Source organism: Nelusetta ayraudi, unplaced genomic scaffold, assembly GCF_046127955.1.
Source record: "Nelusetta ayraudi isolate G7.1 ecotype Tasmania unplaced genomic scaffold, CSIRO-AGI_Nayr_v1 ptg000018l, whole genome shotgun sequence".
Classification (NCBI taxonomy): domain Eukaryota; kingdom Metazoa; phylum Chordata; class Actinopteri; order Tetraodontiformes; family Monacanthidae; genus Nelusetta; species Nelusetta ayraudi.
Genome location: NW_027466068.1, coordinates 2,759,713 through 2,785,645, shown reverse-complemented (window position 1 = coordinate 2,785,645; position 25,933 = coordinate 2,759,713). Strand labels below are relative to the sequence as shown.

General features: G+C 43.8%; 4 protein-coding genes across 6 annotated transcripts; 2 read left to right on the top strand and 2 right to left on the bottom strand.

The window, feature by feature from the left end:
• Positions 1–1,688: 1,688 nt before the first annotated feature.
• On the bottom strand, positions 1,689–7,064 carry prlrb (prolactin receptor b). Of its 2 annotated transcripts, none has more exons than XM_076025790.1 (9): positions 6,993–7,064; positions 6,156–6,321; positions 5,361–5,493; positions 4,862–5,031; positions 4,594–4,760; positions 3,920–4,061; positions 3,500–3,614; positions 3,353–3,422; positions 1,689–3,275 (listed from the first exon to the last, which is right to left on the bottom strand). In XM_076025790.1, exons 2-9 carry the CDS (start codon positions 6,220–6,222, stop codon positions 2,529–2,531), a joined length of 1,611 nt encoding a protein of 536 aa, XP_075881905.1. In that variant the 5' UTR covers positions 6,223–6,321; positions 6,993–7,064; the 3' UTR covers positions 1,689–2,528. The 2 variants fall into 2 exon arrangements, with proteins under 2 accessions (XP_075881905.1, XP_075881906.1); XM_076025791.1 differs by having other exon boundaries at positions 6,156–6,279.
• A 400-nt stretch (positions 7,065–7,464) lies between these two features.
• malt1 (MALT paracaspase 1) lies at positions 7,465–16,837 on the top strand. 2 transcript variants are annotated; one of them, XM_076025803.1, is made up of 17 exons: positions 7,465–7,751; positions 8,569–8,735; positions 8,840–8,961; positions 9,816–9,963; positions 10,513–10,691; positions 10,799–10,895; positions 11,039–11,086; positions 11,550–11,573; positions 11,681–11,725; positions 12,566–12,769; positions 12,857–13,034; positions 13,222–13,293; positions 13,410–13,537; positions 13,869–14,018; positions 14,675–14,832; positions 14,922–15,047; positions 16,082–16,837. In XM_076025803.1, exons 1-17 carry the CDS (start codon positions 7,603–7,605, stop codon positions 16,577–16,579), a joined length of 2,493 nt encoding a protein of 830 aa, XP_075881918.1. In that variant the 5' UTR covers positions 7,465–7,602; the 3' UTR covers positions 16,580–16,837. The 2 variants fall into 2 exon arrangements, with proteins under 2 accessions (XP_075881918.1, XP_075881919.1); XM_076025804.1 differs by lacking the exon at positions 11,039–11,086.
• Positions 16,838–17,776: 939 nt separating this feature from the next.
• emb (embigin) lies at positions 17,777–22,921 on the top strand. Its single transcript, XM_076025822.1, has 9 exons — positions 17,777–17,933; positions 18,310–18,390; positions 18,676–18,853; positions 19,589–19,671; positions 20,037–20,170; positions 20,992–21,150; positions 22,133–22,250; positions 22,346–22,376; positions 22,464–22,921. The coding sequence occupies exons 1-9, from the start codon at positions 17,861–17,863 to the stop codon at positions 22,522–22,524; spliced, it is 918 nt and encodes a 305-aa protein (XP_075881937.1). The 5' UTR covers positions 17,777–17,860; the 3' UTR covers positions 22,525–22,921.
• Positions 22,922–23,077: 156 nt separating this feature from the next.
• Positions 23,078–25,631, bottom strand: mrps30 (mitochondrial ribosomal protein S30). The gene is made up of 5 exons (XM_076025806.1): positions 24,997–25,631; positions 24,459–24,604; positions 24,232–24,337; positions 23,637–23,813; positions 23,078–23,534 (listed from the first exon to the last, which is right to left on the bottom strand). The coding sequence occupies exons 1-5, from the start codon at positions 25,601–25,603 to the stop codon at positions 23,266–23,268; spliced, it is 1,305 nt and encodes a 434-aa protein (XP_075881921.1). The 5' UTR covers positions 25,604–25,631; the 3' UTR covers positions 23,078–23,265.
• Positions 25,632–25,933: the final 302 nt, after the last annotated feature.

The window sequence follows — 25,933 nt, the reverse complement described above, 5'->3', positions numbered from 1 at the left end:
GGGACACCAGAGCCAATCATCTGCCTCCATCTCACTCTTAGAATACTCTGCATTCTCTTCTGTCCTCTACTGACTTCCTGTCTTCTTCGCCACATCTTCTGACCTCAGCATCCTTCAACACGTATATATTCACTGTCCCTCCTCATCTCTAAACCTTCTTTATCTCCTTCTTTATCTCAAAACCTTCTTTATACCCTTCTTGTCTCCAAACCTGCTACATCTCCAAACCTCCTTTATCTCTTTATTCACTCTAAAAAAGTGCATTTGAGCCATAGTTAAGGTAAAGTGACTCTCAGAATTAACATGTACATTTTTAGTTTGATTTTAATGCAAGTTAGTGTTTTTATTTATTTATTTATTTATTTATTTACAGTGTGGTACAAGCAAGTACCACACTGGGCTTGACTAACTGTTATAACCCCCAAAACATCCGGGGTAACAAGGGTGCACTCGACATCAACCCCAGTTCCTAAGACAGACCGTTGCTGCCCTCTGCTGGCTTAGCTCGGTGCACGCGCAGTTGTCAATGTTTTGTCACTATATCACAATCACATTGTCAAATTTTAAGCATGTGCTGCAAAGGGCCTGCTGATGGATAATGCAGCGCAGAGCAATGGCCTCCTCTACACCATCCTCTTCCAGTTTTTTTTTGTTTTGTTTTTTTTTAACAAGTGCCACCAGTCCATTTTTCCTCCTTGTCACTGATGGCGCTCCATCGGTTGCTATTCCAACAAACCTTTTCCATGGCAAACTGGCATTCTTTATGGCACCACACAGCTGGTGAAATATCTCCTGAGCAGCAGTCTGGCCTTGCATTGAAATTACTGTGAGCAACTCCTCTATCACCTCAAATTGTCATCACTACCACGGACATATATTGCTAGCTGGGCACTGTTTGTAATGTCTGTGGTGAAACATTTGGCTTTCTCACACAGTTGGTCATAAATGTCACTTGACAGGTCAGAAATGCGCTCAGCCACGGTTTTGGCAGAAAGGCTGATGTTGCTCTTCACAGCTTCTCAGCTACACTAACTTTTAATAAATGTAATTGTTTTAACAGGCTGTGCTGGATTCTTTGGCCACCTTGACACAATGGGTCTAGATTGGACATTAAAAAATATATATTTTCTTTGTCTGAGAAAAATTAAATTTTTGTTTTGGGGAGGAAAAATTAGCACTTTGTTGTTGTTGTTTTTATGTTGATTTCATCACAAATCCAAGCCTGAGAGTGTCATCATTTCTATTTTTTCCAAAAGTACACTACGAGTGGTTGTGTACACTGTAAGATGACATGCTATTATTGTTAAATTCCTTTTTTTTTTTCCCCGAGATGTTGCAAATACTGCTTCTTGACACAACTTTCATTAACATGTTTATTTTTGAGATGCTTTTACAGACGATCAAATCTTGATGTGGCGAAGATTTGTATTTTTTTTATTTTTTTTTTATTTTTTTTTTGCATAAAAATCACTATATTTACAGAAAGACGCTCTTTCTGAAGGTGGTGGAATGTTTCACGGATTGTATTTTACACGCACGGCAGGAAAATGAAGACCCTCTATCTATTGAATAATTCCATAGTGTGGATGTTTGCAGTTCAAATCACTGACTTCTCTTGATGTTTTCTCAATATTTCTTGTCTCAAACTTGCGTACTAAATCTCAGAGCAGTACAGTGACGGGTCCTACTTTTTCTGCAAGAGCTGCTTTCAGTCTGTGTGGGAATCAAAGTTGACATCTGCCGACTCTGTTCTGCTCTGTTTGAGAATAGGAATGTCATGCGCAGTTAAACTGTGAAAACTTAAAAAAAAATGTAAGATGAAAGGTCTTCTGATTTATTTTTGATGATTCCACCTTGAATAAAAACTGTATGTAAAATATATTGACAAAAATATTCCTTAAATAAAGCAGATTTAAGATATTGCAGTTCTTTTTCAGAACTTTTTCTACTGTTTATTCATTTTTTTTAATTTGTTGAGTATTGATATAAGATATCAGATATCTATGGAAGAGGATTAGGGCCACAAGAAGAAAAAAAAAAAAAAGATAGAATTGTTTCTTTTTCATGTTTCCAATTCGAGATTTCAAGATTAAAGTCAAAATTTCGAGAATAAAGTTGACATAAAAAAGACAAAATTTCATGAATAAAATCAAAAATTTGAAATTGATGTCAACGTGAAGTCAAAATGTTGAGAATAAAGTCGAAAGGCTCTGCACACAAGTTTCCTAATTACTTTGGGTGAACCTTTTGGGATGCACCTGTTTTTGGCAGTTGGCTTTTAACTGTGGTAACTGGGTTAATCCACCATCCATCCAGTTTAATTGCCAATTTCCAGTTTATTTTGCGTCAACTTTATTCATGAAATTTCTACTTTATTCACGAAATTTCGTCTTTTTTACGTCAACTTAAAACTCAAAACGAAAACTTAATAAAAAATCTCCTTCCTGTATTGTTTTTTTGTTCTTGGGGCCCTAATCCTCTTTCGTAGATATCAGACGAGCGCAAATGATTAGATTCCAACACATCCGTCACACCGAAGCAGTTTCAGGGACGGTATCGACATATCCGCTGTCCACGAGTCCTGTGCTCGTGCCAGCTCTGGCGTCTTCAGGCTTGCGAGGCCTCGTCACTGCCGCCGTGGTGGTCGCTGAGGCACCGTTCGCCTCTTTCACCCTGCAGCGGCTGTAAACCGGCTCAGTGTGCCTCTGCAGAACCACCGTGTGGTCGGCGCCCACCTCTCTCACCCTGCTGTAGTCGGCCGATGGGTTCGGCTCCTGCGCCCGGGCGTCCATCGGGTGGTGAGCGTCATCGCCGTTCAACATTTTCCCCCCGTCCAAGTCCGACTCTTCCTCAAGCTGTGTCAGAATATCCACATAGCCGCTGTTTGCGGCAGGGTTTAGATGATTTACTGGCAGACCCATGTCTGTTGTCTCCACGGTTGCAAAGTTCAAACCACTCTCCCATTTTCCACTGGGCACTTGGGACACCTTTGTGTAGCTTAAACTCTCCCGGCATTGATCATTCTCTGTCTTCACCGCCTCCTCGGTGTCGCCCTGGAAGGCCATCAGCTCTTCATGTTGCCGTTTCAAATCCAAGCCACAGCCTAGGAGACTGACTGGGCTTTGCTTCATCCTTTGAACATTCGACGCGTCTGAGAGGAGCTTCTTGTCGTTCTCCGTCACGATTAGATACTCCTCCATCTGCTCTTTCCAAGCCGCCATGAGAGGGAAGTTCTGCTTGATAACCAGGGCGTTGATGTCTTCAGGTCGTCTGCTCTGTGAGGGTCAGATGGGGCTTTGTTTTTTTAGGTAATGAAATAACACAAATATTAAAATAACAGTTGCTTTGTCACCTTGAGTCGTTGAAAGTCAACTCCTCGTATCTTCGGACCGGGAACAGGAGGTAAAATGCACCGTGACACGCTGAGGAACACAGTCATCGAGTCGTAGGGTCACATCCTGACTTTTGCAAAAACCCACCTGAGGTGCGGGATACATACCAGTTGCTCTTCACGACCAGGATCCACATGGATGCAATCAGCGGAATTGCAAACAGCACATAAACCAGTATCCAAAATGCTTTCCCATTCTGAAGGTCTGAATTGTACAGAGCCCCTAAAGAGACACAGATTTTTTTTATTTTGTTTTTTGTTGTTTTGTTTTTTTTTTGTTTTTTTGAATGAGTTTTAAGCGCTCGTGTAAAAGTTTTACGCAAGCACGCAAAGTTGTTCTACGTCAGCACTTGAAACTTTAACGCGAGCCCGTAAACATATTATGAAGTACATGTGATACATATACTGTCAGGTATATTTTGTAATTTAAGGAAGGTGGTCAAATCCACCTCTGCTGCCAATTCCGCCAGCTGACAGAACAAGTGTGGTTTCAGTACTAAATCTGTCCAGCTAAGTCTTGGGACTTACTGCCAGGCACTGTTACGCAAGTGGTGTTGCTCCACTTGCTCCAGGAGCCGTGATCAATCCTGCAACGCACCTGCACCACGTACACCCCCCCGGGACTGAGGCTGAACAGGCTGAAGTGCGTTTGTGTTCCAGACGTGTATTCCTGCAGAGCAAACAAGGCGTCGTCTCTTTCAGTGCGCTGAGCAAACCGCTGTGTACAAAGTCATCACGCAGAAGCAGTTTTGGGGGCAACATCGACATTATACAACATCCGTGTGTCCTGTGCAGTTTGAACAGAGCTGGTTAGGTTACAACTTGTTTGCTTAGTTGTTTGTTGTTTTGTTTCTTTTCTTTTAAGTTAAATCATACATGGTTACTTCATGTTTGGAAGGCCACAAATTACACCTCAAATCTCATCAGTCAGTAAAAAGTAATATTTGGAAGATGACTTTGCAAATGTAACATGGTTACAATTACAATTACAATTACAAGTTACTCTAATGAAGATGTAATATTAGTGTAACTATTTTTGATTACTTTGTCAAAGTAATGTACTGTAACTTATTTGTCAATAAATTATTTGACGACGTTACATGTAACTTGTTACTCTCTACCACTGGTTAGAAGTCGAAGCAACAACAATGTAACGTCGCTGAGTTCACAGTGGGACTTGGGTCAAGGGATTTTTGACTCACCTTCCACTGGTTGTTGTTTCCTTGCTTGACTCTGACTTGGTACTTGAAGGTGACCCAGCCAGACTCGGTATCCGTGTTTGGGGGACGACCCCAGCTCATGTGGAGGGAGGTGGCGTGCTCCTTCTCCTCCACCTGCACCGTCACATTCTCAGGGGCGTTTGGCTTCACTGTCGAGGACAGAGACCAGAGACAGTCAGGAAGGCCACAGCGCAATTAAATCCTTTTATTTTATTTCCCTTTTCTTTTGCCCATTAGAGCGACACCTTACAAATGTCCATCACGTCCACCTTGAAGGTGTCTGAAGTGGTATTCCCCAGTGCATTGTGGGCCACCACCGTCAGGTTGTAGTCCACCCAGATAAAAGTGTGGCCCCTGTTAAAGAAACATGAGTTCTGTCCTGCCGATTGGTAGTCTGGACACTCGTGCGTTCCCTGTAACCTGTGTATGAGGGGAAAAAACGAGATGAGTGAACTGTGTGTGTACACAAAAGGCTTGTAAAAACTCTACTGGGTCAAGCAAACGCATTCTTTGCAGCTCAGTTGGTTTCTAACCGATAAGAAATCTTGTGGATGTCATGTCCGTGTCTCCTGACCCTTAATAAAGGTGGTGAACGTTTGTCTGTGACGCTGCAACCGCGAGGTTGAGGACATGACCAACAGCTTTTATGAGAACTTTTCACGAATCACAGAAGGTCTGAATATAATTTCACAGGATTATTTGGGAGTCTTCGCCGCATAATCAGCAAAGACCCTGGAGAAAAGACCGACCTCTCCCTCTCATAGTACAGGCGATGCGTGGTGGGCAGACCTCCGCTGGAGCCCGGCTGCCACCAGCAGCTGAATGTTTCCTTCTCAGGGGATCTGCAGCCAAGCAGGGCGGGTTTCCCCGGGGGGGACGAGCCTGGCAAGCGTAGCAGCAACACAAGGGCCCAAAAAGTTTTCAGTGAATTCAAAATTGGTTGGATTGACAAGAATGTAATTAAAATGTTTCAGGTAAAAGTCACTAAAATTAAATAAATAAGTTGCTTAAATGAATTAATAACGTGTTTTCAGTCTTTTTTTTTTTTTTTTTAATCTGCATCCAAGTTAGCACTCAAAGCAGCTCCACATGTGGGGCCATATTTCATCACTTTGCATCTAGAGTAGCCCCAGAAGGTCAATCTGCTCAGAGCTCAATGATTTTCACTCTGACGTCAAACTCATCAGATCGAGTCGGGCATTAACAGTAGCGTCTGAGCGGCATTTCTCCAGATGGAGGTGTTTGACGAGAGAAAAGCATATTCAGAGTGACGCTGAAGTCATCTGCTTTCTGCCTAGCAGGTCGTCCAGCAGACCAGTCTGGTTCAGATTCATGACAACTGAAGCTGAAGTGATAGACAGCCAGACAAAAAATAAACAATGTTGTGTGCATTCTTGGCGTGAGAAATCTTACACCATGGACCTTGACCCAAAAAGCAGCATTTTGTTGAAAACCAAAACATTGTTATTATTTTTGAAAGCTTTGCCATCACAGAATTCTGCAGTACTGTGTCCACTTAAGAAATTATAGACGCTGGCACTTACTGTTCGACTGTACTAAAGCACACAGCAGCTTGAGTGACAGCAGAAACAGTCCGAGATCTCGGCCCATCCTCAAGCCAACTTCCACCGCCTTGACAAAGGAGGAAGTGGCATCAGCAGCTGGTGGCTGAAATCAAACCTGTTATTTACTTGCATGTCTTGTTTTCACCTACGACAAAGAAGCATAGAGGCAAAACAAGAAAGGACGACAGATGAAGGTGTCTGTGTTAGAGCTGACAGTTATTGGTCATCATGTACTGAATAAAGACAGTAGGCAACAGTAATATGTGAGCATTTAGGCAGGAGGTTACTAATGGACCAAAGTGTTTTCATTTGATCTGATCCACTCGAAGGATTAGTACTATACTGTATATGTATTATATGTCAGGTTGCAGAAATTTAAAACTTCAACAAAGTTTATTTCTAATTCATTATTTAATCAGATTAATGCTATATATATATATATATATATATATATATATATATATATATATATATATATATATATATATATACATATACATATATATATATATATATATATATATATATATATATATATATATATACATATATATATATATATATATATATATATATATATATACATATATATATATATATATATATATATATATATATATATATATATACATATCATTGACAAATGCCTTAGAGATAACCTGTATCTAATTATGAGCATCGTCCACAAAAATCCAATATAATCACTCACTACTAAATTTTATGCACTAGTCACTATTGTATTATACGTAGTTATCGGCAGCTGGAAGGTTTTAAACAGATGAGATTTGAAAGCAGCTCTTAGATTTGTTTGCTCACCTCGGGAGATGAATGTAACCTTCACGGCTCTGTCAAAGCGCCACATTGAACTTGCGGCGACACATCAAAAGTTTGTACTCACCTGGGATAAGAGGTGCGAGGGGGGCGTGGCTTGGAACTTCCGTCCAAAGAGCACAAACAGGGCAACGATGAGTCACGTGTTCTACTCATTTCTCGTCTGTTTCAGGGTCGCATAAAAACCGTTAAATCAGATGTATGTGTCCAAACTTTTGACTGGTAGTGTATATTTCAAATATATTGTGCAACTTCTAACCTCATCGTGATGCTGTATTATTATAGAAGAATACTTTTTGCGTCGGTCGTCCTGTGCAAAAAAACAAAAACAAATAAAAACCCACGACGCTTCCTATGGAAATCGGTTTACGCTCTCTCACAGAGTGACACGTCTTGCGCAGAGACAACCTTTGGCGGCAGCTGCGTGTCCGGGGTGGGAAACCACCAGCAGCAGCAGCAGTGTTGTCGGTGTGTGACGCCTCTTGTGTTTCTGTGTCATTCAGGAAATAGACGCTGTGGCCTCGGAGGAGTCGCTGTGAAAGCGCAGCGCGAAGCAACACGTTGATGGTGCAACTTGGTCCACCCGCAGGTGGCCATGTCGGAGTGTCCGGAGCGCAGCAGCAGGATCAGCCTGCTGAAGGAGCCGCTGCTCAGGAGACTGTGCGAGGTTTTGGACCGCTGCGGCAACAGAGGATGGCGCAAACTCGGCGAGATCGTGAGCAGGGACAGGCGCTTCAGAGTCAGGTGGGCCCAGGTGACTCACTGACTCACTGACTTCAAACTCTGGTTACAAAACCAACTTCTTGGTGTTATAATTTACAAGACAAAAAGTTGGTGTTATTCTAACCTTATATAATATGGGAAGCAACGAAGTGCAAATACTTTGTTGTAGTTAGTACATTTTTCAGGTTTTAACGACTGCTTTACTTGAGTATTTTTTTCTCACAACTTTTTTTTCTTTTTTTTTTTTGCTTTTACTCCCTCCACATGTTCATAAATGTGTACTTTCTACTCCTTAAATAGGAAAAACATGTTTGTTACTTTTGTGTTTAAACATGTTTAAAATATAAAAATTCTGTTCAATATACAACTTCTCACTCAGTTGTTGTTGTTGTTGTTGTTGTTTGGAGTGGAGCAATTTTGAGCGATATCTGTTGGATAGTTTGAATATAAAAGTGGAACAAAGTAATATTAATATTAGCAATACCACACATCACACCTTATAGTGCAATGAGTGTTTGTGTTGTTCCTGGCTCCACCCTCAGTGTTTTAGATCTGAGTTGCTCTCGTCGTAACTATGTCACCACACTGACAGTGAATTGCTTGCGTTCGACTTTGTGTGAGAAGTGCATTTCATAAAAAAGAAAGTGTATCAATAAATGCGTTTTCTTTCTTAATATTGTAAGTAGAACCACACAGTACCTGGCAAGTGATGATGATGTTTTCTGACTTGCATATCCACATTTTGTTTTGTGTCCAAACTGGACGAGTGGTTTGCACCTGAGCTGCTTGCCTCCCCTGACCGGTGTCTTTAATGCCGTTGTCCATCACTCATCCACAGCGACGATGAGTTAGAGGTGTGCTCTCTGAAGGTGCTGCAGCCCGAGGGCAGCCCCAGCCGCATGCTGCTGCGGCTGATGGGAGAGCGAGGTTGCACCGCAGGTCAACTCATTGACCACCTCCAAACTCTGGGCAACTCCGAGGCCCTGGAGTGCCTCAAGCCTTCAGGTAGAAAAACACAATGTCACCTCGGTGTTTTGGCAGTGCCTTCCCTGTGTGTAGTGCGGTCGAATCGGTGAAGTAAAAACAAACTCTTCTCAACGACGTTCCAGCCCTGCAGATCATCGTTCAGCCCCAGTCTGTGGCTCTGATGTCTGGCCACAACCTGCGCCTCACCTGCTACGCTGTCGCCAAGTCGCCGGTGCAGTACCAGTGGTTCAAGACCAAAGATGAGGTGGGCTACCCAAACTCTTCTGCTCTTTTCTTGCCCAGCACGTGTGGGGCTGTCAACAGTCTCACGTCATGTTCCTTCCTGTATTGTGCAACCACACCAGATGCACATTTCACACGATTTTACTCATAGAAAACACAGTGGCAATGGCAAAGGATTTCTTCACTGTCTTTTTCATACCTTTATTTCGAGCCATGTAAGGTAATAACAACACAATAAGCATTTAAATCTAAATTTCAGCACTGTCCTTGCAGCACAGTGTGTGGTGGTGCCTGGGAGACTTTAGAGCAGCTAAACAAGGCAGCGAATGTATCAGGTACACGTGAGGAGAGAAAAGCCTGGGAATGTTGCACAGTCTCTGCCTCTGTTGTCAGCATTTAAACCTGCCGCTGCATGTATTTACAAGCTTTGCTGTAGTTTGTTGATTTGGTCGCAGACAAAACAACTCGGCGCTACGACCTCTCACTCTGGTCCAAGCAGGCTGATCACTCCGACAAGCTGAATCTCACAGCCTTTCACGCTTGAAATAATAATAATAATAATAATAATAGCTAAAACAGACAGCTATGATTTCTTGCCCTTGTAACTAGATCTAGAAGTCTTTCAGATCATTTTAGATCTGATCATTGTTGTGTCATTGTGCTTTAAAACCAGCTAGTTTTTTTTTTTTTTTTTTTTTGCTTTTTCAATACCTTTTGAACGCTTTTTAATGCCCTTATCCACTGCAAAGCACTTTGAGATCATTTATTTGATGTATAAATAAAATCTATATTATCATTATTATTAGAAACATATTCAGTTCTGCTGCCTTCCACAATTCTGCTTTTCTTTTTTTTTCTCGGTGCTTGGGTCCTCAGGTGCCGAACAGCTTCTCTCCCGACCTGATGATCAGCCCGGTCAACGTGAAAGACGCTGGATTTTACATCTGCAGGGTCAACTGCGGTGAATCATTCGAGTTCAGCCACTGGGCTCAGGTGGACGTGCTGAACGGGAACGTGTCTCACGGTGCGACATCGCCGCTTTCCCGCTTACTATTTACCTAACGCGTCTCTCGAGCCAATTTTGACCCCTTTAACCTTATTCAATTTTGACGAAATTCGGCACGCTGGTCAGGACCATCAGGTTTTTTCTTATCCAAAGATTAAAGCTCTCGGTGCTCCATAGCGCCACCTACAGGCAAAAAAACAATACCCGAACTAGAATAATTCTCGCGGCCGGTACTAACGTCGTAGAGACATGGGACCAAAACCCATGGGTGCACGTGATCCTCACCTACATCTCAATCTCCTAGGCCGAGTCTCTGTCTTTGATAAAAAAAAAAAAAAAAAGGCACAATTTGAGCTTGTTTGCAGGTATGTGCAAAATGATGCAAAAAAAAAAAATCAACCAATCTTCTCCTCCAAAACAGCAAACGTTGGGGGCATAAAAAATTTAGTATAACATAGCCAAGACTGCGAAGATCATTTTCTCAAAGTACTCTTATTTTTTAAAGTGCTGTGAGTGAGTAGACAGCATATGTGTGATACCTCCTCTTCTGACCACCGCTGCCGCCAGGGCTGAGCTACCACTCCCCGGAGGGTGGGCTGAGGCTGGTCATCCAGCCACAGTCGCAGCAGCTGCACATCGGCGAGGACCTGCAGCTGGAGTGCGGCGCCGTGGGACGGCCCATCCCTGGATACCAGTGGTACAGGAACGGCGTCCCCATGCCCAAGGTTACCAAGAGAAAGCTTGTGGTGAGTTCACACCTCGTTGCTCAGTGCTCACTTATAACGTCATTGTGGTATTTTCAGTTTCAGTTTGAGTTGATTTTTCCATATTTGCATCATTTGTCCTGTTTCAGATCCCCCACGCCACGCAGGACCATCGAGGCAGGTACCGCTGCGAGATCAGCAGCAGCAACGAGAGGACGTGGACCAACGAAGTGGACGTCTTCATCGGTAAGGAAAAATAACCGCGGTGCGGGTTTCTGAACACGTAAACCAGGAAAGAAACAACAGAAACGAAAAAAAAAAAAAAAAAAACGGCCACGTTGTCGTCTTTGCGTCTGAGTGATTTTGTTGTTCTGTCCCTCGACGCAAAGCACCGAGGATATCCGTGCAGCTCTCCGGGGCAACGGAGTGCTCTGAAGGTAGAGTTGTGGACCGGTGCATGCCGGGCAGCCAGAGGCTTAATGATTAGCAGGGTGTAGCGGCATGGAAATTTCTCCTTTCTCCCGCTTGACTGAAAGACAGCCAGTAGAGGTCCCACTCTGGGTTTCACCTGCATGACTGGTGCAAGCCGGGGTGGAGGTGGAAATTCACTGACAAAAGACCAAAAGCCAACAGCAAATTATTCACGATAACCTGTGAAATCTGTGAAATCAGAGGTATTTTTCCCCCTGTTGCAATAATAAATTGTAACAGCAGTTTATTCAGTCCAATCAAGTATCTTGTTGGGTTTTGGTCTTTTTCTATAATCTATTAACCCATTCAAATCTATCATTAATTCTTGTCAGAATCAGAGCAAACTTTCTTTAACACAGCAATTTAAAAGGTTTATAATGAGATGTTAACGTTTTGTTTTTTTTGTTTTTTTCCTTTTTAAATTCCTAGATGACATTTATGCCATCGGAGTCGGTAAGATCAATCAATCTCAACCCCTTTTTCACGTCTTTACTCGCCACATTCTCAGTGTTTGCTGTTTGATCTCTGAGTGTGCGTCTGCTGCGACCTTTCACACTAAGGTTCCGATGACTTCCTCCTGAACAGCATCCCGGATCAGCTTTACGGTGAGCGACTCTTTGCAGCAGTTTCCTCCAGTGCAAGTGTCGGTTCACTCTTGCCGCGCTTTCCACCGTGCGTGACAATATGCACGCTCCCACCGCGCGCTGCGCTATATTTATCTATCTGATGTAGTCAAGCATGTGCGGCCTGATCAGTTCACCAGAAAAACACCAAAATAAAGATGTGAAACTTGTGGTAACCAGACGTGGACTAAATCAGCGATATCATGCATGAACCTGCGTCAAACGGCTTTTAACAGATTTTATCTTCCGACGAAGGGTGTAGGCTGTGCGGTTATATTCTGAGCACCTTGACTCAATTTGATTGCTTTCAGTTAGAGATGTTGAAGTTTTTCCCACGAGGCGGTGGTTCTCAGACCGTCTCTGTCATGCCCCCCTTTTGGAGAAAGGAAATGTTTCATGCTCCCCCAACCCCGACAAAATGGTGACAAAATAGGCTGTTTTCAACTTTATCGAAACAATGTTTAAAAGAATTAACATTCCTCTCACCTGTTTTAGTCATTTCTGTTGTGCAAATCACTTTTAACATTAATTTCACTTTTCCCTTAGTCATTTATGTTCAACAGCAAACCTCGCCTCATGTTTCGCGCCTCCCCAGACAGAACTCTGCGCCCCCCTATTGTTATTATTTTTAGAAAAACTTTATAATCTACTCATAGAACAACACATTTAGCCCCCTGGTTACTGCCTCCTGCTAAAATCTCGGTCAAAAGGACAAAAAGAAATCTGTTAACGCCTCCACCAACACTTTTTTCGACTTCATTTCTCGTTTTTTGGGGTCAAACCGAGTTTTGACAGGCGCACCTCTTCCTCATGTCGTCGCAGCGACCGACAAAGTGGCCCTGCTGATCGGCAACCTGTCCTACCGGAACCACCCGCAGCTCAAAGCTCCCATGGTGGACGTGTATGACCTCACCAACCTGCTGCGGCAGCTCAACTTCCAGGTGGTGTCGCTGCTGGACCTCACCGAGTCGGAGATGAGAAACGCCGTCGACGAGTTCCTGCTGCTGCTGCACAAGGGGGTGTACGGTGCGTCGCGGTTATACCCACGAATCCTCTCGAGGATCAAGTTCAGTCGAAGGTGTTTAACCACAACTCCCCCACCCACGTCTTCAGGTCTGCTGTACTACGCCGGCCACGGATACGAGAACTACGGCAACAGCTTCATGGTGCCGGTGGACGCTCCCAACCCGTACCGCTCTGCCAACTGCCTGTGTGTGCAGAGCATCCTGAAGCTGATGCAGGAGAAGGAGACGGGCCTCAACGTGTTCCTGCTGGACATGTGCAGGAAGAGGTGAGTTGCATTGTGTCCGCACTGTCTCATTAAATTCAGCAGCTTCACAACTCTTGGTTGTACCTGGACAACTCAAAATTGAATACACAGGCAAAATACAAGAGACAAATTGTTCTCTTTTTTGCAACAACAAAAAAAAATGTTAAATGTTCTTGATTTTTTTTCCGTGCACTGTTCTCTTTTCAAGGAACATTCATGATGACAGCATGCCAAACATTGTCCTGAGAGTCACGGCCAACATCGTCTTCGGCTACGCAACGTACGTTTTGCTGTCGTTGCACATGGCTTCATCTGTGTACACGCAGGCGTTGTACCGCATCTTTCTGCTCTTGAAAAAGATTAAACACCTCACGTGTTTTCCGTGCGGTTATGAAGGTGCCAAGACGCTGAGGCCTTCGAGCTGAGCTCCAGCGGCTTCACCAACGGAGTGTTTGTCAAGTTTTTGAAGAAGCGGCTGCTTGACGACGAGAAGATCACCGTGGTGCTGGACAGAGTCGCAGAAGGTGAGACCTTGGAGGATTTGACCTGAAGCATCACTTCCAGTTCGTTATTTCAAATGAGTCTAAAGCCGTTGATTCAGTGATGTTCTGATGGTTTGTGAGACAAATGGTTTTCAGTCACAAGCAGCAAAAAATTGATTGACCCTAAGATTGTTCAAGTCAACTCTTCATTTTCAAATTACATTTTATATTTATTTTTTTTTATAGCACAATTCCATTAGCGCTCATTTAACTCCATCTTATGATGCTGCCTAAATAATGGGTGTCTCATATCCTAATGACTGATTTGTAACACTTAGATGAGTTTTGTTTTTTTGTGTTTGTTGTATATCAGACATGGGTCATTTCAATGCTACGAAGGGGAAGCAGGCTCTGGAGATCCGCAGCAGTCTGTCAGAGCGGAGAGCTCTGACCGACCCAATTCTGCCCGGCAACAGCGCAGAGCTCACTCACACCTACAGCCGCCGGTGGGCGAAGGCTCACGGTGAGTCCAGAACACAAAGTGTCCATTTGGAAATGTTGCTCATCAGCTTTCACTGTGTTGTTCAAGCTTTTCTTTACGACGAGGTCAAACACTGAGTCACATGTTGAGACTCCCAGAAACAAAAGACGGCTGTCTGGCTCACACGCTCACCTACTGGGTGACTCACCAGTGGAGTGAATCCCCTTCACTTACATCAGAGGATTGTTAGACGATGACCAAAAAAACAAAACAAGACAAACCTCAAATTATTTTCCTTCCATTTACCGAAATGACCCTATTTCCTAAGGATCAATGAATTGATCCTGATTCTGAATATTTTCCTCTTGTATAGCTTTCTACATACACAGTATGTCTTCATACCCTCACTAATATCCTCAAATGTAGTAAAATCCAGAAAAAAATAAATTTGGACTTGATTGGTGCAAGTAATATTATATGCAATTTTTTTTTGTACCCTGTGAAGTCTAATTGTTCTACTTGTTACAATCTTTTTAGCTGCCAGCGTATAGTTCCCACACAAATCAGCAGCAACACACAAAGCAAACGGAGGCGTTGCTTTTCTTCTATTTCTTTTTAGTATTGATTCGACAGTTTGTGTTATAGGTTTAACTTTTATTTGCTTGTGTCGATCAAATTCATTTTTTCTTCTATTCCAGAACTTCCTGAGAGCATGTGCCTCAACTTTGACTGCGACGCTCAGATCAAGTTGGGCTTCGCCGCAGAGTTCTCCAACGTGCTGGTCATTTACACGTATATCGTGAAGAAGCCCGAGGACATGACCTTCTGCCAGGCTCACGTCACCGACTTCCCTCAGGTCAGCGCAGCCCGACAACCGCTTGTTCGCCGTGTGAGTGCGAGTTTGTGTTGACTGAACACTGCCCCCTGCTGGCTCGTGTGCGACAGGAGCTCGACGTGGACCCCAAAGAGATGAACAGAGAGACTCCAGAAGAGACGGGGATCTACTTCCTGTCCAGCAGCCTGCCGCAGCACTGCCTGTACACCAGGGTCAGCTCACTGCAGAAGCTCAAGGTGAAATACTTTCCGTCTCGTACTTAGTCGTCGCTTTCAGTGTTCATTGTGACAGCAAAATTTGACTTGGTTTTAGTCAAAGTCTTTTGACTAAAATGTTATTTAGTTTTAGTCATAATTTAATCATCTAAATTGTTTTGGTTTTAGTCTCGTTTTAGTTGACGAAATGGCATAATTGTTTTAGTCGACTAAAATGAGATTAGATAGTAGTAGATTTAGTCGATTCTCGCCACAGTTTTTACAAAGTGTTTAATTTTATTTTATATCAAGTGTAAAGTGTGTCCAAATGCCCTGTCGCCTCTTCCTCCCGGTGTTGACATTTGCTCTCAAACTGGTCTGTACCAGATAATAATGTGTGTACGTACGACGTGACTTCCTCACCACGGCGCTCTGATTGGTTTCCTTCCCAACTTCTCCTGCCACTTTCTAAATCGTCATTTCCTTCCACAAACGAAATGAGCTCTGATTGAATCTCGTCCTTCGCAGACATGTTCGTCTCATTTTTTTTCGTTGAGGAAAATGTCAATACACCTCTTCGTCGTCTGAGTCCTTGTTTTTTATTTAGTTTATCGTCTCGTTTTAGTCAGAAAAAAAATTGACGATAACTGTCGAAAAAAAGAAAAACACTGGTTGTTTTGAAGTAAAACTTCTTTTGGAGCTTAAGACATTTTATCTAACTTGTTTAAGTCAGGAAACCCACTCAGCAAAGAGTCATTTGGTCTGTAGAAAAGAAAAGAAAAGGGGGAAAACCTTTCGGAAGGTGTCTGTCTTTCAGTAAGAACCAATCAGATTTGATATCAACAGTGTTTCCAGGTAGCAGCAGCAGCTTTTGCTTGAGGTTAGAAGTCTACCAGTGCCATGAGCTGAGCCACAATGTGCCGTAGTGTTAAAACGAACTCTTGACTTTCACCATAAAATATAATTTCATATTCAGAATTTTCTTTTTTTTTAAAAAAACAAAAAACCTTGGTTACGTTTGCTTGGGGTCGAGTGTCCAGTCGCCTCTCCTGAATTCGCCTCTCCTGCAACAACAGGAGGACCTGGTGTTCACCGTGTGCCTGCAGGGCACCTTCGCCAGCATGGACGACGACTCCGTCTACTGGAGCAAAAGCATCGACATCGGCAAGCCGCTGATCGCCCGGCTGGACCTGCACCGCGCCGTGCGGCGCAACAGCTGCCTGCAGACCTGCCAGATGCCCCACAGCCCCTCCCACAGCCCGTGTCACAGCCCGTGTCACAGCCCCGGGCCCGAGCACCGACTCCACCTCCACCACGGCTCGCACCAGGCCGTGGACCACAACCGCCTGTCGCCGCAGCACCACTACCTGGACGTGTACGAGACCCCCCACCAGGGGGCGGCCGGGGGCTGGGGGGACTACCACTACGACAACCTGAACCCGGCCTACACAACAACCTCCGCCGGCGGCCTCTCCAGCCCAATGGGCCGGGTCAGCATCCCCATAGAGGCCACTGACGACATTGCAGAGATACAGACTGTTTTCATGAACAGTATGCAGTTCAATCAGCAATAGGAAGAGGGGCTGGGGGAGGAAGGGAGCTGCTTTATATGTATTTTTTACCAGGAGAATGTACACGTGCCTGAAATACTGCTGATATCTCACATGTAGCATAGCGAGAGATTATTTTATATACTTCAACTTTGCAACAAGCATTTATCGCCTCAATTATTAATTTACCCCTTATACTGAATTTCAGTTTCCTAAATGCTTTAAATTTACCACGGTTTCTCTGATGTTGATCAAAATAAAGGCCAAAAGTTGTTTTTTCTATATCAGGTCCTTCCTGTTTTTTCCGGACAAAAATTTAAATTTAAATTGTTAAATTGTTTGGTTTATTAAGCTGTAAAACAATGTGATCCTTTTCATGCACAACAACAAAAAACAAATTGTTGTATGTTTCCCCTCTAGTGACAGTCAAAAATGAGTAGGTGCTCTCTTTGGTGCCCAGATAGGAGAAAAATCCAAAGGGTCAGAAATCATAGATTCTAGTTTTGAGTACCTGAGAGAGCCCCGCTCTTCTCCTTAACCAGCTCAGGACCTTTGTTCAGCGCCAGCATCAACAGAGTTGTGATGGGGGTCAGTGTTTGCCCCCTTCTCACTGAACCGCGGAACTTTCCAAAATAGTCTCACTTCTTTTTTAGTCTCAAAAAAGAAGAATAAGGAGGGGGGGAAAAAGGGGGGGGGCGGGGGGGTTATGTAAAGATACAACAATAGTTATGACACGGGACCTTTAAAACAAACCAACAAAAAATTTAAATGATCAGTCAGGATCTGGAGAAAAGAAAACAATATTGTCTGAGCAGTAGTGGTGGCGGTTCCTCGTCTTTAAAAACGCCTGTGCCCTTTTTGACCTTCAAGTGGTGGCAGGATGTGGTACCGAAGGAGGAAGCTCAGTAACGGAACGCTCCCCTCATATCTCAAAAGCGGGTGTTTCTGTTCATTTATTGACGTGTGGCGCTTTCAAAGCCAAGAACGGAGGGGGAGAAAAAGCAAAGACCTCAGCAGAGGGCGAAGGCGTGTTGGCACAGGAGCGTTGGAGGATTTCTGTTCAGGCGGGACGGGCCGGCTCACAGCGACACGCACACACGACTCCCCTGAATAATGGATGGAGCGAAGCAGCCGCAGGGCCGCCGGGTGACATCATCGCTGCGTCACTCGTGCAGCTCAGGCAAGTGGGAGGGGGAGGAGAGGCTGGGGGTAGGGGGGGGGTTAGTGCAGTACTCAGTGACAGAGAGAGAGGGAGAGGGAGAAACCTACCTGCAGACGGGACTAGAGGAGGAACTGTTCGGAATCATGGCAGCAGCCTGGAAGAAGCTCTGCGGCCACGTTCTCCTGCTCCTCGCCGCCTGCGTGCACGGCAGCGCAAGTAAATGTTTGTGCTTCATTTATGACTGTGTGCGAGAGAGAGAGAGAGAGAGAATTGTGTGCACATTTTGTTTGTTCTATTCCTTGCATTTCTCGTTCCTCCACTAAATTAAAAGGAGGTGGATGGAGTCTATCTATATATCTATCTATCCATCTATCTATCCATCTATCCATCTATCCATCCATCTATCCATCTATCCATCTATCTATCTATCTATCTATCTATCTATCTGGGAGAGAGAGTGAGAGAGAGAGAATTGAAGACTTATTGTGAAGATGTGATTAAAAAAAAGCACAGAATGTCCTGTTTTGTAAGGGGAAAATAAATGCTCAATATCGATTGATAAAATTCATAAGATCTTTGCTTTGTGTGGCAGAATCACCTGACCAGAATGACCAGGGGACGTCTGGTCCTCAGGTCAACGTCACCAGCCAAAACAAAACCTTCACGGTGAAAGGTAACTATTGCCATCGAGAAATGTTTTGGATTTTCAAACCTCATATCAGCTCACACAAGAACTCCCTGAAATGAGAAAAAGTCAAGCCTTCTGGGTTTTTTTTTACTTGCTTTACTCAATTTATCAATCGAGTTGTTGTGATGTCACAAAGGGCAGTAATGCCCAGTCGAGTGGCCACGCTGAAGTAGGGTTGTAAACAGTCGGTTCTCCGGGACAGACACTTGTGGAAAAGGATTCTCCCATGAGACCTTCGGCTCCGTGACTCCCTCTGTGCTCTGACTGAAGGGGGAGGCCAGACGGAGATAGTTGAGCTGCACCAGTCTGTTAACCTGACGCTGGAGTGCATCTGGGCTGGCAACGCCACCAAACCAGGGAACGTGACCGGTCTGTGGAGGAGAGACTGGCAGGAGATCGGCCGCGTAACCGCGCAGCTGGAGGACGGCCAGTACAGCATCAGACGAGTGCAAGTATTTTGTGTGTCGCCACCGGGCTCCCACAGTCCAAGGTGGCTCCCGTTCATTTCGATGAAGCTGCTCACCCAGCGCATATATACGCCGAAAAAGTGTCTGACTTCTGCGTTAATGGGCCCATGCGCAGTGGTGTCACTTCCCATCATGCCTCTGTAACTCACATAATCTGTTTGGCCAATCAGAATGATCCTGGAGAACATCACTCACAGACACGTCAGGACGCAGCCACGCTGGGAATAAACTCTTTTCTGGTGATTTTCTGGCCTTTATATTTTATGAGAAATGACTAAAAGACCATCATTGAAAAATCTACAATGGAAAGATTTGCTGTGTTTCAGGTCACAGTCGTCCTGTCAGCAGTTTTAAAGGCATTCATTTTTGTAGTGTCGTCTATGGCAAAAATTCTTTTTGGGCCGTTGGATTTTTTTTTTTTTTTTTTTTTTTTGCTGCAGTACCTCGAGTGACCACTGGGAAAAATTGGCTCACCACCACATTGCCAGTCCGGTATACAGTTCTTATACTGTAATACATCCATGGTCTTGCCACCATCACAGACCCAAGATGGTTTCTCAGACTCATAAGTCAGCACGTCACATTGTCATCATCATTATCATATATGTAGGAAAGCACCTCCGAAATCGATTGTCTGATCATTAAAACAAAACTTAGACTACAACACTTACAAAATGTAATTAAAAAAAACAACAACTTTTTTTTTTTTCTTGCAGGTTTTATGTTGTCAGTCAAGAAAGTCTTGGAAACTACTCGTGCACGTTTGGAGGTGAAGCAGGAATAGATTTTGTTTTGACAGGTAAAAGTCCTTCAGTATTTATCACATCATCTACAGCTGAATTCAGGCCAAAGTGTTCACACCGTGCATTTTTTTTAAATCTTTTTTTTTTTTTCTCGAAATTGCAAAGGATTACAGATGTCATCATCACGATACGTGCCTACGCTACACTGATTGTAGAGCAGAACAGTGAACTGGGAACAATCAGGGACAAGAACAGGGATGATGGGGAGATTTTGATTAATAAGGGTGTGTGTTACAACAGGGGGCGTCAAGTTGTTGTCAGGGGACAGCAAACTCCCCTGACGTCACCTTGAATATTCTGAATACTGTCCGTCGTGCGGCTGCCTTGACCATTCATTCGCGGCTGCGACCCTCTCTCCCAGCTCCACAGATGGGCGAGCAGAGAGACAAGCCCATCGTCAGCTACGTGGGCGACACAGTGGTGATCATGTGTAAAATGGGCAAGGCCAAACCAGAGCCGAGCAACTGGACGTGGTACAGAAACGACACTGAGCAGGTGGGTGAGCAGCTGTGGTGAGGCGTGTTTTCCTCCTTTCCAAGAAGCCCTGCGTCTTGATTGGTTGAAATATATGAAGCACAGACGAAACACCAAAGTTTAGTTGCTGTATTCAGATGTACTAGATGCTGTATTGCTTGATATGTTAAAATGATGTTGTTTGTTTTTTTTAACTGATCCAAATTGAACTAAAACACATTGGTGGTTTTCACCTGCAATAGTCTGATTCTCTTTCTTTCTCCAGTCGACTTCAATGATGACGGTATAATAATACATGTAAATTCTGACAACTTCCTGTGGAAATTCCCATGCGGTTGACAGTGTCACATGGTTACTTTTCTCATTGTTCCAGGAAGGAAATGCTTGTTTGGTTGGTTTTATTTTGTGTGTGAAGCAACAACGCGCAAGTTCAACTCACAGGGCAGCAGGGTTAGCTGTGGGCTAAATCCGATGCGGCCCTTTTTGTATTTCCTGCAAACAATGTCACTGCGTCCTGTCCTGTTGAATAAACTAATCTACAAATCTACAAACACTGTTAAATATTAAAATGTGGCATGTATCAATTAATTTATTGAAAATTTAAACTTTTGATTTTGGTGGCAGGTTTTGAACTGCTTTGAACTTCAATATTCCAGATGTTTTCCCAGCTGGTCCAAAACAATATATCCACACTGTGTGTCTTTCAGAGTTTCAGCCTCAGTCTGTCTTTGCATTAATTAGAACTTATTCGTTTCAGCAATGGGAGGGTCGCAGCTGGTGCTGGAGCTTGTCATTGGACAAATCTCAATGAAACTTATTTGTCTTTGTTATATTTGTTGTAGAAGCACGTGGCTCTTTCGGAACCAGGTCGTTATGAAGTAAAAAACGAAAAGAACCAAACTCATCTGGTGGTCCACAACCTGACTGAGGCCGACTCTGGCTTGTACTATTGCAGCGCCATTTACCCCATCGGCAGCAGCACGGGACACGTGGAACTGAAGGTATCACGTCTCAGAGTCTTTTTATTTTTTTTTTATCATCGTGTCACAGTTAAAATGGTAGCTGCACCAGATTTGAGAAAAACAAAAAAAGTGTTGCTATGACTGGCTGTGTGCTTACTGGGTTATTGGGCAGATAGAGAATCTTTCATTTTTCCAAACCCATAATCCCTTGAGGGTGGAAATCAAAGCCAAATTCAAATTGTAAGCAGTGTTGATTGGGGCTGTTGTGTGTCTGTAGGCCAGGGGTCCCCCAAACAGCATTCGAATCTGGCCAGGGACCCCTTACACAAACCACTAACAATATTTCCAAATATGTTAAAAAATAATAAAAAAATAAAAAAATAAAAAAAACATCAACTTTTACAATGTTTTTTCTTACTTTTATTTGCTATTCAATAACCGTGACATTTATTTAAAATGAGAAAAGTATCTACCCCAACCGTGTTAGAATTAGGCTGAGGGCTAGGGTTGGTGTTAGAGTTGGGGTTAAGGTTTGGTTTAGGCTTGAGGGCGGTGTTGGAGTTGGGTGTATGGGTGAGATTAGAGTTGGGTTTAGGGCAGAGGTTGGGGTTAGTGCTTCAGTAGAGGTCATGTTTAGGGTTGGGATTGGTGTTATATTTTGGGTTAGGGTTAGGTTTAGTCTTGGGGTTAGGGTCTTGGGGTTCCTCATATGCTAGAAGTCCCAAATTTAGCGTGGGCGCTTCTTGAGGGATCCTGATAAAAAAGCAAGTGGTCCCTCGTCTCTAGGCCAAAGTTGACCTTTAACCCTCATAGGGGTTAGGAACTTTAAGATTAATCAATCAAATAGTAAAATGTGACAATGTTAAACCACCTCACTAAGATGTTCCAATAAAATGCATCCTCCTCGCATTAACGATGTGTTTGTTTGGAAACTTACTTTTATGTTGTTACAGGTGAAGGAATGTTTGAAATACATTATCTTCCCCCCCCCCTTACATTCTTTTGCTTCTGCTGCTTGAAGGTCATCTCTTTCTCCGCACCTTTGAAGCCCTTCATTGCCATTGTGGTGGAGGTGGTGGTCCTTGTCGCTGCCATCTTGCTCTATGAGAAAAGCCGCTCCAAGAAAAACCCCACAGAAGGTAGTTTGGACCTGAGGCACTGAGGCTGCCGCTGTTTCTTTGTTTCCTCAGTGCTGAATTTTGGCGTGAACAAATGATCTGCTTATTTGTTTCAGAAAATGGGATAAGCGAACAAACCAACACATTGTAAGTGTTCCAAGATCAGACCTGATTAAAGCTCCTTCCTTGTCTTATTTGGTTTTCTGACGATGTTTGTTTTCATGTCTTCATCAGGACACAGGGCGAGACTAACGGGGCGGATCCAAGTTCTTCAATGAGACAGCGGAAAATCTGAAGTCAAACCCGTCCAGCAGATCCAGTTCTTCCTAGAGTGTTAATTTTTCCTGGAACCCGAATATTAGTCGTCCAACACAGCAGTACGAATAAGAAACCCACAACAACCCAAGTGCTTTGTTCAGATCTCCTACCTTTGTGTTTTTTCAGTCACAGTTGTGACTGAATGAAAATGTAACTGTTGTTTGCACCTCCACTTTCACACATATACAGGAAAAAATACCATGGAGTCACAGTAACCCAGTTTGCACATGAATTCATGCATGGATTGTCAGTAACTCATGCATGAATTATCACGACTCCAATAAACTCACAGGGATGACGTGTCTGTGACAGCTATTATTATCAGCTATTATGAAACAAGGCGAAGAAAAGGAAAATTTCTTTTTTTTTTTTTTTTTAAATTTGAAGGAAAGTGTCAGAAACATTCCGGCATTACCTAGAACATGAGCCAAGACGTTTATAAACAACGTGGTGTAAGGCTGTGCAAAAATATGCCGCATCAACAGTACAATTTTCAAAGTAAGGAGCAATAAAAGACAGGAGACAATAGCTTATGTCTTGTGTGTGATCTCTATTGACAACTTGCAGAACATCCATCCATAAACATGGTTTGCCTCACATTAAATTACAGCGTGCTTTCCTCTTAGTCGGAACACTTCATTACAGTCCTTGGTATTCTCCTAAAGCGCATCTTCTGACATCCCTGCGGACACTGCGATGCAATGGGATTCCAGAGACCTCAGGAACTCTGCGGCTGGTTCATGAGGAACTGGACCAGGAGCTTGAGGACGCCGTCATCCAGTCCCAACACCGTGCCGTCTTGTACGCCGTCGTAGAGCTTCAAGCTCTCTGTGCCCCACATGAGGTTCTTTCTGGGGTTGTCGGCGTCGGCGTCCACGGACAGCGCCACCGTGTTGAGCTGGTAGCAGAAGAAGGAGAAGTACTTCCCGTCTGTGATCACGGCCTGGGACGCGAAAGGCCTGGCGACGTCCTCGCCGTTCCAGAAACCTGGGAGTGTTTAAGCGATGTGACGATACACAGGTGAGTTAGCCTGGTGATTAAAACGAGAGGTGCCCCACCTGGTGTGTGGTCTGTGCGATCTATACCCACCCTGGTACATGGCCTGGGCTCCCGTCCAGGCGAAGAGGCTGCTGAGTCCGTTGGCTCTGAGGAAGACCTCGATCTGGTCAGACTGCTGCAGCCGGGTCATGCGGTCTCGGTGGTACTTGTCAGGGACAAAGTGGAACTGGGTGTGGCCGTAACATGCGGGGTCAGGTAACTTGGCACCTGTGAACAATGAACAGGTTGATTCATAAGTAATCGCCGTAGGTGGCAAAAGCATTCAATTTCAGTGCTCGAGCAGAAGTATTAATACTTGGTGAAAAAATGCACTGGTAAATGTACTGATTCAACTCAAGCTCAAGTAAAAGTATTAAAGTATAGGTTCTGAAATGTACTGAAGTAAAAATTTTTTTTTTTTTGCTGTCAATGAAAAATAAATAAATAATAATAATAATGATAATATTAATGTTGCCAAAATTTAAATTTCTAACAGAAAAATCTGGACTGAACTGACCAGTGGTCTCGCACAAATATCTAGATAATTTTAACAGCTTTGCTACTCTCAATGCTGTTTTTTTCTTCTTTTTTTTTCCCCCCAGCGCAACTAAATGTCACATTCAGCATAACCACATCTTTACATTACCTGTAAAGATGTGGTTGTCATACTGTCTTCTGAAGAGAGGCATGAGGTTGGGAGCCAGTGTGACCTCTGGAACCTCGGCAGCATACGAGTCCTCCGGGGGGGCGAACTAGAGGAGAGAGAGAAAAAAAAACAAAACATACACGACTGATGTTTCAAATATGAACCGACTTTGATAAAAGTGACTGAATTGTGAGGCGACGTGCTGCGGTACGTTCTGATCTCTGTACCTGTGGCAGCTGCTGCGCAATCCTGATTTGACTGTTGGGCCGGTCGTCGATCTGGAACCGGGTCGGCTCCAGGTGGCCTCTCCGGTGTCCTTTAGGGATGACTCTCTCACCCCTCCTCCAGTAAAAATGCACCTCAGGGTCAAAGTCTAATAAAGAAGACACAGAATACCGTGACGCTCAGAACATCAGAATTTCATCATCTGACCACCAGAGAGCTGAACAAAGACTGACACATCATTATTATTTCAATCTAAAGTTGTGTCTTCTTTTTTTTTTTGATAGTTTTTGTAATGGCACAAAATGAATAGCATTTTCAGACAATTATTCATCATCTACCAACACCAGGAGCTGTGTTTTAAAGAGACAGACTTGCAGTTTGAAAACTGAGACTGATAGAATCATCCCCTAACCTTTGGAACATCAATAAAACTGTAATTCTCATTATTATGATGTTAAATACGGAAAGAAGAGTTAAATTGTTGTTTAGGTTTCAATCGCATTAAACCCCCACAAAGGCTGAAGAATCAGAAAGCCATACCTAGGCTAGACTGGAGGAACAGCGGATTGTATTTGGCCAGACTGTAGGTGAGTCCAGACACCAGGTTCCTCAGCAGAGGTGCCACCGTGTGCTCCTGTTTTCTGTAGAGGAAAGCTCTGCCCTTCTTCAAGTGCCAATGCTCGTGTAAAATCACTCGAGTCACCAAGGAGCGGATGTCCGCGAACACATCATCTGGCAGCCCTGGTACTATGGTCTGAGCTTCGGATGGAGCCGAGCGGTCTTCACTAGCTGTGTCCTGCACAACTGGGGCGAATTTCTCTGGCAGTCCCGGGATGTATGCCGTCTTGGTAAAATGTTGGTACCATCTGTCTGCGTTCCGAGCGAACGTTTGGGGGTAAACAACAAATTTCATATGCTGGGCGCGAGTGATGAGGGAGAGTTTTTCATCCACCGGAGAGGCGCATATCTTCTTGACGTACTCCTCCACCTGTCGCCGCCGAGCTGATTTGCTTTTAGCCGTGAGAGAAGGGACGATGGGTGGATAGTTGGGCTCCTTGACCGCAACCTCGGTGTGGACATGCCTGGAGTTTCTGACCGGAGGCAGGTTCTTGGGGAACAGCAAGGGCAGCCGTGTGCGGGCCGCCATGTTTCTGTACAACTTCCTATTTCCGGCACTTCCGGTTATACAGTCGTGACATATACCGCTGGAGAGCGCGTGTCTGTTTGAAAGCGTTATTTGTCTGCAACGAATTAATAAAAACAAAAACGGTTCATACTTTTTATAGGCCACAAAGTGTTGTCTTTATTGATTTATGCATTTAAAAAAAAAAAAAATGTAATTATTATTTTTATTTTGAGCAACAAGGAACATGGAGGCTCTTGAACAAACCCTTGGACCAGTTTCCTTTACGTACATAAAGATGTCGGAGTTTGGAAGTGCTTCTAATTATTACTTTTTACTAATATAAATAATCAT